At 37.1% G+C, this 12,406-nt stretch overlaps 1 protein-coding gene across 1 annotated transcript in view; it reads left to right on the forward strand.

Moving 5' to 3' along the window:
- Positions 1–509: 509 nt before the first annotated feature.
- Positions 510–12,406, forward strand: part of col18a1b (collagen type XVIII alpha 1 chain b) — a 92,638-nt gene continuing 80,741 nt past the window's right edge. Inside the window, exons 1-2 of the mRNA XM_066687279.1 lie at positions 510–699; positions 790–863. Coding sequence (XP_066543376.1) covers positions 689–699; positions 790–863 — 85 coding nt within the window. The 5' untranslated portion in view covers positions 510–688. The remainder of the gene's footprint in view (positions 700–789; positions 864–12,406) is intronic.

Here is a 12,406-nt window from a genome sequence, read left to right on the forward strand (position 1 = left end):
TAGTGCTGTATCACTGGCACATTCAAACTTCAAAAGCACTTTTTTTACATGCATATATTGTATCACACACACACACACACACACACATTATATATATATATATATATATATATATATATATATATATATATATATATATATATATATATATATATATATATGATTTGTCTCGATTTATCACAATGCATCTGATGCTTTTGCTATTTACTGATGAAAATAACAGTTCAACACTTTTAAAAGTAGGTGGTATTTGAAGGACTTTCCTTATGGATTTTGTCTAACTAAGGACATGTATTGACGGTGGCTGCTTGCACATCTGTTCTCCTATGGTCATTCTTTTAATATTTCATATTTGTATGCCTCCTGTTTTTTGGTTGTTGTTTTTTTTTTTTTTAAGTGGAGTGATACGAATAACTTTCTCCTGCAACCTGTCAATCACAGTGGCGCTCAGAGACGGAGTCAGGGGGCGTTAGGACCCAGAGGGACTCTCTCCCATTATCAGACACAGCTCTGCACTTTTCTTTTCTTTTTTCTTTTTTCCCTTCTCCTCCACGGTTTGTAGTTTCATATCCCAGTCACATCAGCTGTTCCACCGGCTCGGAGGCACTCCAAATCCAGACGGAGCGCCGCAAAACTATTACTTCTCATTCATTTCTATAGAACCTATGTGACCAAGACTAGAGCTGCGATGCACACAAGGTATTTCAGTGATCTGCATTTTTAACAGAGGGGAAAAGTTGGAAGTGGGAGAAATGCAAAGCAAACCCCTCTTTTCCCCCTTCATTGCAGGTGTCCCCAGTGGCTGGAGCCGCTCATGTGCTTTGTCCTGTTTGCGGTGGCCTCGGTTCAATCGCAGTGGCCAGGTAAGACTGCGTGAGGATCCTAAAATATCCTAAAATATGTCTGATTGAGTGAGATGACCTATTGAGCGTTTATTACCTTGACCCTGAGGGCTGTGGGGGAACTGTGACTCCATTAAAACCTAATTAAGTTGTGACTTTCTTGTAAGTGGTTTTTGCTGGTGATTTAAGTCTTCGAAATAGTTTTGCAAGGTTAAATGCTAGATTTGAATATGGCATCAATTAGGACAAAGCGAATTGATTGTAAATGGTGGGAACACTATATAGCGTCCTGCACTTGAGCTCATTATTTCCCTTGGGGAGGAAATCCCTTGCCTTCAGTGTGCACCCTGTTTTTACTACTCTACTCTACCACCGGTTTCACTCATTTCATTGCCTATAGTTGATGATTATGGTTTTGTATAGATTTGTTTCATTGTTGCTGTTTGTGTTGTAACTTTATGATGTGCTAGTGGTGGTGGTGGGGGGTGCGTTTAAACTTTTGTAACAACAAACAAACAAAAAACTCCTTGTGATAATCCCCCCGATAACATGATGGTAGTTGATTTTATGACAATGTAGCTGAGAAGTCCTGTTTCTGATGCAAGTTATTAGCCAGCTAACACGCAACCTTGCGGCAATGTTATATGGTTAGCTGGGTAGACATTTTTTCTTTCTCAACCTACATAACCAACGTAAAAGCGCACTGGTTTATATATTAATGGACATCTTCTGCAATTTTATTGTTTAGGAGTTTATACAGAATACAGAGACTACTAAACGTTATTATTATTATTATTATTATTATTATTATTATTATTATTATTATTATTATAAAAAACAAACAAACAAACAAAAAAACACATGATTTCCATAACCCCCATCTTAGTGATCAAAAAAGGGATGCATCTGCTGTCAGAATAGCTCGCTAGTTTCCATTGTGGGATATTTAGTTACTTAATATGAAGTTTCTTTTCTTTTTGAATATGGTTTTGTCGGAAAGTGATTTTATGTTTGCTTTTTTTCTATTTGTGACAAATATAATGTTTTGGCAGGACTCCATCCGTTGGATGCTTTCTAAATTATTGTTATATCAATCAAGCTATTAATAAAAAATAAAAAAAGTGTGTATGTATATAATATATTTCCATCAATTTTGGGGACTATATATATAACATTAGTCCCAGAATTCTTACTTTTTAAATTCAGAAAGCTAGAAATCACATATATAATCAGAAAAAAAAATGCTTATTACTATTGTGCATTGTAGGTCATTTAACAATGAAGCAAATCATCTTGGAGAAAAAAATATTGTCTAAAGATTAGTAGTGTCTATTAGTGCGCTGAAAATTGTTTGGGATTGTCGGTTTAACAGAGTTGAAGTGTTAGCATCAAACGGATGAGTACAGTCAGGTCTGTAGACGAGGATGCTTTTTCTTTTCTGCCTTTTCTTTCTTTTTGTTTATTTTTGGGAGGGGGTTGGTGGTGACAGCAGCAGCGCATCGTGTACTGTGAAAGAAAAGCTTTTCTTTTGAAACGTCTGACCTTTGAAACATCACAATTGAGAATGCATAACAACCCAGACTAACATCAATTCCCAAGCCAGCATGTTTGTGAGAATAATGCATTAGAAAAAAGTTGAATCTCTAAGATGGTTTGATGTGAACCTCTACTGAAATGTTTTGGAGAATGCTTTCCTGTCTTTAAGTAAATAAACAGTGAAGGGAATAATGCAGTTCTTGCCCCATGAAATCTCTAAAGAAACTTTAGTGGGAAGAAAAATAATTATGTAGTCTAGTGCTTTTCTCAAATTTGCTCTGACTTTTGCCAAAGCATCACCTAGTGTGTGCAATGGACTTGACAAGCAAAGGTTACAAATTCACATCTAATCAGATAAATGCATTTTTCTGTGCTTATCTAGTGAACTATTGGGAAGAACCACATTGATACTGACAGCAAAACAAACAGGCTTGTTGATATAAGTGCACATAATTAGCATATGTGTAGAAAGGGTTACAACCCCAAGTTTAAGTATTTATAATATTCCCTAAATAGTAAATATGCAAATGTTAATGATTTTGCCAGTGGAAATAAATGGGTCACCTTTTTGTCATACTTTTTGTTTTCTGCAGGGTCTACAACGATTAATTGCATTATATTTTCTGCAGATTTTTGTGTCTACAAGTATGATCAAATAATTACAATTGAATACTCTTGTTCATTATTCATTACATATATGATCTAAGGGGTATAAATAGGCCAAAGGGAAACCCAAACCATCAATAAACTCATAAATAACACATCTTTACTGTGGTGATACCACTTAATGTCAATAAACTAAGTGTGCTATTGAAGAGAGATTGCAAATCAAAGCAGATATGTTTGCAGTGGCTTCTTTATCTGCAGATGGTACCAGCACTTTGTAGTGCTGCCAAAAGCTGTGCAAAACCTTGTTCTCTTATCTTTCTCATTGCCTTTACTTTTATAATAATACTCCCAAAAGAAAACACTTTCTCTCTTCAAATCACAGTGAATTTCTGAATCCTCTCTGAGTAGAAAGTAGTGATCAATGAGTCTGTTATATATATATATATATATATATATATATATATATATATATAATCTATGAAATGATTATGCTCTGATTCCAGTCAACAAGAGTGTGCTTTCAAGAAAAATGAATAAAGCTGAAATACCTAATAAATAACAATACATTGATATGTGTGTGTGTATATATATATATATATATATATATATATAGGCCTATATGTATAAGTTCCTTTATTGATAGTTTGGAAAAACGTGCCATGGGAAGTTACATTCTTTCAGTAATTGACCTTTCTTGGTTAGACAAAGAAAGTCCCTTCAGTAATTATTAAACCTTTGCAATTGCAAGAGTTAACCCCTTAAATGCATTCTGCAGGTCCCTTTGTGTCTGTTGGTACATGGGTTGTACTAAAGATACTTTTGCAGACATACTCTTGTGTGTGTTGACAGGACTCATCTTTGGAAGTTGACTTTGGAAGTTGACATTGAATGCAACGCTTCTTTTCTATTCACTACGTTTGTTTCAGATGCACAAGGCCAGTTTTTCTTATTACATTTAAATTATTTAGCCCAGCAGAGCTACCACATCTAATTTACATAAACGTCTTACACAGCTGTCAGATGTACGGCAGGAAGAAACTGATAGTTGTTGCCCATAAATATTTGATTGATGGGGAGTATAATGCTATGGCTGCTTTGACATTACCTTCACAATGAATGCATCATGAGCTCTCACAATACACAAGAAACGTATGGACTCAATGACGCCATTACAGTTTTCTGTCTTCAATTATTACTTGAACAGTGCTTTTAGAACATCCTGTTCTTTAAAGTTTTGACTGAATCTCCTATGACACACCGTCTTCAGGCTGCCACTACTGTTGTGTTGTCTTTTGCTTCAAATAACTGTATCAGAATGTCTTAAATATTTCACCTATTTATGCGCAGTTGCTTTTTCCCTCTATAACAGTACCCAGTAAATGAAAGTATGTACTACGCTCACATTTTCACGAAGTCAATATTTTGCTTCACTTGAATGATGGGGTGTTAACCGATGGTGTTGCATTCATTGAAGGAATGCCTTTTGAAAAAAGCATGGCACACTGGTGTCTGACTGCTGCGGAGGAAGTTCAGAACTGGTGTTACTAAAACTGTGAATTCGCAGCCGTAATCGCTTTTTAATCTGCACTTGGTATTTTGTTAATGCTCAATTTGTGGGCAGGGCAGATGCCTATTTAAAGCGGGCAGGAAAGAAGTGATCGGGTGACATGGAATGAAGTTGCCAATATCCATATTAATAACCAATGTGTATTTTAATTTGGTCATAAAGGGTGTGGATCATTACTAGCATTTTGACTAGTGTGGTAGTCACTCAATGAAACGTTGTAGGTAAGTTACTTGCTCTGTAAGTGCAAGTTTGTAAAGTATTAGGCAATCACCCTCTAATATTTGTTGAGTGCCAATAAGCTTTTGCTTGTGTGGATTTCATTTTGTTATGCCCTGAGGAAATATTATTTGCAAGAGGACACCCTACTGGTTTAACTAACTGTGAACTGAGATCTCACACGAAGAAATTACTGCAAACAAGATACTCCACCTTTCACATGTCAAAGCAATTCCATAGAGAAATGTGAAAAGGCTTCCTTTCTGCAGAGGGAAAATAATAATAATCATAATAGTTTTATTTCCATTATTATTATTGCTCCAATTGCTTGTAATTTAATATTGTTGAGCTTGATAGAAGAACAGACTGACTGATTGCCTAACAGAGACAAACATTTTCCTGTTTAGTTTGGTCTGTAAACCATGTTTTTGTTTTTAATTGGAGTCCATCTGCAACTTCCAATGGTAAGAAACCTCAAGCCACTATGTGGTAACATGTTATGATTTTTCTGCTTTTAGTGTTGTCTACATTATGTGGTGTAACCCTGGAGGTTATCGTGACTACATTTGGCAGGAAGGGAAAAGAGGGAAATCTCTTCTGATGTACATTATGGAGTTAAGGCAATCTAAGTCCAGCCCCCCAAAAGTTGTTTTTAAAGCACCTTTACTTTGTTAAATCTAATGTATATCCATTAGGGCAACCTGCATGTATTTGATTGGACACTAATTTGCCCCTGCCTTCATGCTATTCATTTGTAAGGTATTCTGTGGACCACGTACTGTGAATATTGATGGGTTTAAACTTCCTGCTAAAAGCAATAGCCCACTTACTATGACAGTTATTTAAAGCTGAGGGATCAGACTCTTAAATGCCAACTGGTACTTGATTCTTGCGACACCGGTAAATCAACATTATTATTTTTTTTTTCTTTGCGAAGCATCTGCATGACGTCTGAGGTTATATTAAATCTTGTCACTTTCTTCTTGAAGTGAAAGTGCGGTGTGTTTCAGTAGGAGGTTTATCATTATCTTTATATATATTTAGCCCCTTTTAATTACACATGCCTGTGGCCCTGTCCTAGATGATCAAGAGTTGTCTCTGTGTAATAAGGCATTCTATTGTCTTGAGAAGAACACCCTTATGGGTTCAGGCCTGTAACAGCATCTGTTCTTTATCAAGCATCTTACCCTTATCATTTGGTCTCTATCGGCAGTTTTTAGTCACCAAATTACTTGTGAACTTGAAAACTAAAACCAAAGGCAACAAGAATTTACTTGGAGTCATGATTGTGAGACTTGTTGTCTCTGTTCTATACTGGCAATACTGAACACCAGAAATGAAACAATGGAGAATTGGCATCAACCAAAGGACTCCCTCAGCCTGTGTGGAATCCTGCACAGTCTTGTAGGAGCCTGGTAAACTCCAGGTGTTGCTGTTGTGGCAAACCTAAAACATCCATTGCCAACTCTTTGGTTTCATGTCTAGTCAGTGAGCAAGAGAGTCTACAATTTAACCTGTTGATTTCTATTTTATTGGGAGCTCAGGTCATTATTTTAATTGAACATTCCCTTTTTTCCCCCTTTAGGCCTCACCTAAAGACATCACCTGTCCCTTACCTTTCATTACAGCAATCATGCAAGCAGAAGGATAAAAAATTGTGCATGTTGGTGATTTGTACTTTCTGGTACTATTATGTTTTTATTGTGTTGTCTCCCAAGGCACAATGTTGTAATATCGTGTATCTCACTTGTGCTATTTGTAGATTTCTATGAATTGGAAAAAAGGCACAATGCTTAATGATAGTTGATTGCAGCTTTAAAGGCAGGGATAAATGAAAACAAGTAAAAACCCTAGTTAGAATGTGTACATTTCAAATAATATACAACATCAAACAGGTCTACCCCTAGTAAAAGATGATTATGAGTATTAAATGCCCTATAACTAGTAGCTTCAGACAGTGGGATGAGTCTTTGTTACATCCTGGGGTTTGCAGGTTTAAATGCAAGCTGTGCGGCTTGAGACTAGTGAGGAATTTCAGGTGGTTGTACTAATGTGACATTTCAATGAATGGTTATCTGCTATATAGAGTCTGATTCCGGCCTAACTTGAACCACATTTCTTTTTTCAATTCAAAATTGGTCACCGAAATGCATCTCACGTGTGGGAGGTTCATAGTTGAAATGAAATGATGACATTCTAAAAAAACACAAACTGTCCTATTCCACTTGTTTGGAGAATGAACAGCTCTTCGTTTGTTTTATACATAAATTGTAGAGTACAATTGTTTTATTTGTATCCTTGGGTATGAATATGCTTTTGTTAAGGTTAAGGTTGTTTTTTTTTTTTTTAAGACCTCACTCAGACGCTTAAACTTGATCTGACTTGATCCATTTTTTGAGGTGGAGTGCAGTTGTTAAAATTGGAAAGAATGCCTGGACTTGTTTCGCTGAATCTCTGAAGAACCAACACTGAATTGTTAATATCGCTACCATGCGTTCCCGCTATCCCAGCATGCCAGACTATTTAACTCAAATTTGTCCTTGTTAAGGCTTCTTTTAACAATATTTTATCTCGGCCTTCGTTTTGTTTGCCTGAGGACAATAGACAGATTAGACCGTGTAACTCAAAGGACGTAAACTGTATTTGTTTTCATCGTCTTGGTATAACAAAGAGCAACTTCAGCACACTTTGCTTAAGACCTCTTTTGTGTGATAAATCTGCCTTTGAATGACTTTAAAATACTTTCCAGAGACAATCTTCATCTCGCAAAGGTCAGTTTTGAAATGGGGAACATCTGCGAGTCTGGGACCACAAGATTCTGTGAAAGTCCCGTAGGTCAATGACAGTTTCCATAAGGATATACGAGTGTGTGGGCCCTGAATACACTCCCTTCTGGCTCAGCAGTTTCATCGGTTTCAGTAATCCATGGATTTTCCAGTCAATAAACAGATTGTCAAAAAAAAAAGTGGTCAAAAGGCTTTTTAGGACTCTGGCAGACTCTGGAGGGGGTCATTATCAGAGCTGAGAAACGCTGACACAGGTGTTTAGAGCAGATTGGATGATAACCCGATAACCCCTTTTGACATTACTTAGTTGGGGGTGAAATGCCTTCAATGTAAATTATAAACTTTTAAGCATTTATGATTGTTTGCAAGTTATGTACATATTCTGCAAGGTTGTTTATTTTGTTTAGACCCACGAAAAAATATGTTTATACCACTCAGTTACCTCACATTCAGAGTGAATCCTGTCAATACTCATTTTAAGGAAGGTGTACTTAATATAGCTGTTAATTAATATAACTATTCTTGATTTTAGTGCTGTTAGTTTCTCAGGGACTTTATGTATTTCATCACAGTATATTTTAAATATATTGTTTATGGTGCATGTGTAACAGTTTTTAATAGTTTTCCCAACATAGACTGTCATATAGGTTGTAATGTTCCCACAGATTTTTAAAGGAAGTCACTCTCCTTTTCTCTTGTGACCAACTGTGTGTTTTTGTCTGTGTTTTCCTGGTGCTTATGGAGCTACAAGTTTAAACAACCACATTCTCTCTACAACTTACTGCTTCACAAGCTCGTGGTTTGTGCTTGAGAAACCACTTTGTTTCATAAGGGGCTCAAGGAGATGAATGTGTAAGAGGGAAAACATGTAGCATGACAGGCTTAATTGTCCAGGAACAATATCTACAAAGTGGCACTAAACTAACGGTAGCATTTGAGGGAATCCAGAAACTATAATTAAAAGAGAAACTGCAATTCAAAAGTTTATAATTTGTTTATAAAAATGGTCTGGATGTTAAATAGTTATATAAATGCTGGGAAATGAGGCAGTTGCAATGGTATAATGCAAGGACAGAGTATATCCTCCAGTAAGATGTTCCATCTGATCATCACTCACTTATTGCATGTCCTGGACCTACGTAGTTGTGGAAAAAAATTGTGAAGAGGAAACTTATGACTAATGCTAAATATCTCCCCTTCATTTAACCACCATTCCCATATCCGGATCACTCTGAAGACAGCTGGGCTGCTTCCTGTTTAGTTGCTGTTGGTGTGAGACACTTGTGTGGACATGCAAATGTCAAAACTGACACCAAATATTTTACCTATTCTTCTGGTATGTATGTGCAGGACAGAAGTGGACAAATCATTTGGGAGTGAATACTGAACTTGCTTGCACATGATCTTGATTTTAAACTTGTATTTCTAGTGTTGTCATCACCTTACTTTTTATTCGAAATTGGTTTTATCCAAATAATGTATCCAAATAAGCATAATAATAACTTTTGTTTTGGTCCCCCCATATTTATCTGAATTGGTCAACCCTCGGTCCTGAGCTGCCTTAAAAGCTGACCAGTTTCATTTAAAGAGGTGCAAGGACGTTCTCTAGGCAGGGCTCCAAGCATAACTGTAGGCTACTCAGAGACCTGATCATTTTTAGGTGAAAGCTGAAGGCTCAAGATAGATGGTTAACTGGCTCAGAGTGCGTGCACCGCGGCCTCTGTGAAACATGAATCTATTTTCTTAAATTACATTCAGCCCTTGGTCTTAACTGTAGAACTGAATAAAGACTTACTATATGGAGATGGAGTTGTTGTTACTGTGTGAAAGGTCAATATCCATCATAAAATATTAATGTTTGCTGTAGTTGGTGGTGTCCTTTTAGGATTTATATGTACATTCCAGTTTCTTTTTTTTGATTGGACTTTTTGTTAATGTCCTACTTGTAGCTTGACATCTGACATATTTGTATTTCTATTTAAAATCTTTATTTTAGCAGTATGTTTTTTAAACCGTGACAGGGCAAGGACCATCCCTCCCTTCACTGTCATATATCTGTCACTTTGTAACTTGTTAGGTGGTCCAAATTCAGATGTTTGATATGTGTACGGGTTAGTCACAGCGTTTATATTGTATTATTCCCTGTATACGCAAGTGGCATTTTCAACTATATTTATATTTAGGACTTAAAAAGCAAAAGAAAACATATACACAAAATGTGTTGCACAGAAACATTCTTTCATGTGAATTGTCTGTGGAGATGAAATTGCTTTCTATTTGAAGATGCAAGCTGCACGTTTAGTTTACTATTGAACATGTTTTTCTCCACTTTTGTTCACAAGTTCTTCACAATCCTGAAAGAAGGCCTTCTTGTGTTGCTTTGAAATGAATGTGGCAGTCAGATCATCAGATGCAACCCGAATTCTTGGGCCTTTTTGTCTTCAGCGAAATGAAGAGGAGTCCCATGATTCTCCCCACACCCAAAGGGGCCGATTTGCATTGTGTCGAACAGAGATGAGATTCAGGGGACTGGGTTAAAGATGTGGCTGTGGGCTAGCATTCCCACAGCTTGCACTTATTTGCCAGCATTTAAATTTACGATCCAAACATACTTAACAGATAACCTCACAGACATCACAAAAAGATTAACACATACTGGGCATTTGAAACTCTGTCTTAATCTGTTTGCGAAACTCCCATTATCATGTTCTTGTTTCCTGCATCAGACTTCATTGAGGGTGAAGCTTACACAGATGTCTGACACTCCTGTAAACCAGGCTCATGCGGTATTTTTAGCCTTAATGTCCATTTTAGCCATATCAGATGTTCCCTGCGACAGCTGTTCGGGACATTAGTTTGAACACACTGTAATACACAATGGACATCTACTCATGGGAAGCTCGGATGTTTCTAAGATGGGCTTGCTCCGATGCATTTTGGAATGTTTTTCTCCTGGGGTTCTTCCAAGAGATTCATGTCATGAATCATTTAATTTCCACTATAGAATGGGTTTAGACTCTTGAATGCTCTTTTAAAAGTTACTTTTGTTTTAGCAATCCAACATTTTCAACCACGACTAAAACAATTAAATAAATGTAAGATTTGATGCAGTATGCACTCAGAGAACTGACGCTTTGAACATTTAACAAATCATGGCATTAACTCATGGCTTTGCTTCTTTGAAGTCCATTATTTTCCCTTGGCTCCAGTTTTAGCGCTCTGTGTTCATTCTGTCCTTTTACAGAGATGCAAGAGAGTCCCTCAGATGGTATGAAAACAGCTGTTTGTTTTTACATGCTGTCTGCACTTATCATCTCAAAGGTGTGCTCTTGCACCCTGACCTGCTCTTAAAACAAATGGCTAATGCTGTCGGAGCCCACAGGAAAACCATAATTAGTACCTGCAGCCTGAGACCAGGTTCTGTAATTGCCATTGTTAGTCATGCATTACTGTCTTAAGTAATGATGGTACACTCAGAACCTTCTTAGTTATCTCAAGTCCTTTTTTGTTGTGTTTCCTGATGAACTTACCCCCATTCTCACCATCCCTTAGCTGAGGATCAACAGTGAGTCTTGGTGTTAGATGTGCAAATTTTAAATGTGACTTTGTCCGTACATAGTTATTGGCTCCAGAATGCCTTAAAAAGTACTCCTGCATCAAAAGTTAACTTGTGCTAAGTGGGGGGGCAAACCATTTGAGGCATCAAGGTGAAAGCCTCGAAGAACCCAAATAAATGAAGAAACATTCTTTTTGGCCACCAAGAATGTCTTGGTGTTTTCTCAGCTGTAGGTTGGGCTCCTGTGCATGGGTGGCTGAGAGGTTCAGTCTGCAGAGCTGGGTGTGTTTTACATCACCTGTCACTGCTCAGACACCACACACCACTGCTATTGTGAGGAATGGGCCATATGACCAGGCTGGGCTTCAAACCCTACAGGAGCTTGGGGGCAAGATTACATTAATCTGCATTCATCTCAAAAGTTTTAAAATGCAAACAGTGTAGTGTAGGGGTCAGTGGCACAGTGTCCCTCATTCTTACTCTGATTTCTGATTTCTGCTGAGGGACCATTTTTCTGATGGGTTAAAATGATAATTTGTTGCTTCTGAGTTTGACTGGTAGCTCCCCGTGTTATTTATTTTAAATGTTAAGAACATTGCTGTCTAGAAGGTTAATTGTTTCCGACTCATAGACAGTTGGTATGTCACCCATAAAAGGCATTTACACTATAAATAACTTCTGTGTACAGATTTGTTTTGAAAATCGCCTTTTGCTTTCAGCAGTTTTATTTATATTGTCTGTCTATATGCACCTAATGCTTGGCAATGTTTTTAATGATAAATCTGTTTAAACCCATTTTCATTATGTATTTGTTACGATGTCATTTCATGATTGGAAGTTAAATTATCAGTTTAAACTGCTTTTTCTGCCGGATAGAAAGGCTGTTTTAACGCTAAGCATTTGCCAGAAAAGTGATCACAATTACCTATTTTAAACCTGGCCCCATATCTTGTGTTATTTGACGCATCTACCTCCCTTGTCTGGGTTCAATCTGCCTCAAGTGAAGTTTGGCTGCTGATCTCATCATGTTGATATAGTCTCTTCTGGGAGAGACTGGGTGTCTTTTAAAGTATTAAAGCATGTAGTGTGAGAGAATAAAGAACAGTTGAATGAGTTTAAACAGGGCCTCAGTCTCCCGTATCCCGAACACCAAAACGGGGGGAATCCAATAAACATTCGAAGACCGCACAAAGAATTTAGATAATTTCAAATGTTATTTTAAGAGTATTGTCCTTCGTTTCTCAGAGACTGTCCTCAATGTTAATTAGTGCTTTGAAAGAAATGAAAGAATACC

This window comes from Amia ocellicauda, chromosome 16, assembly GCF_036373705.1.
Source record: "Amia ocellicauda isolate fAmiCal2 chromosome 16, fAmiCal2.hap1, whole genome shotgun sequence".
NCBI lineage: Eukaryota > Metazoa > Chordata > Actinopteri > Amiiformes > Amiidae > Amia > Amia ocellicauda.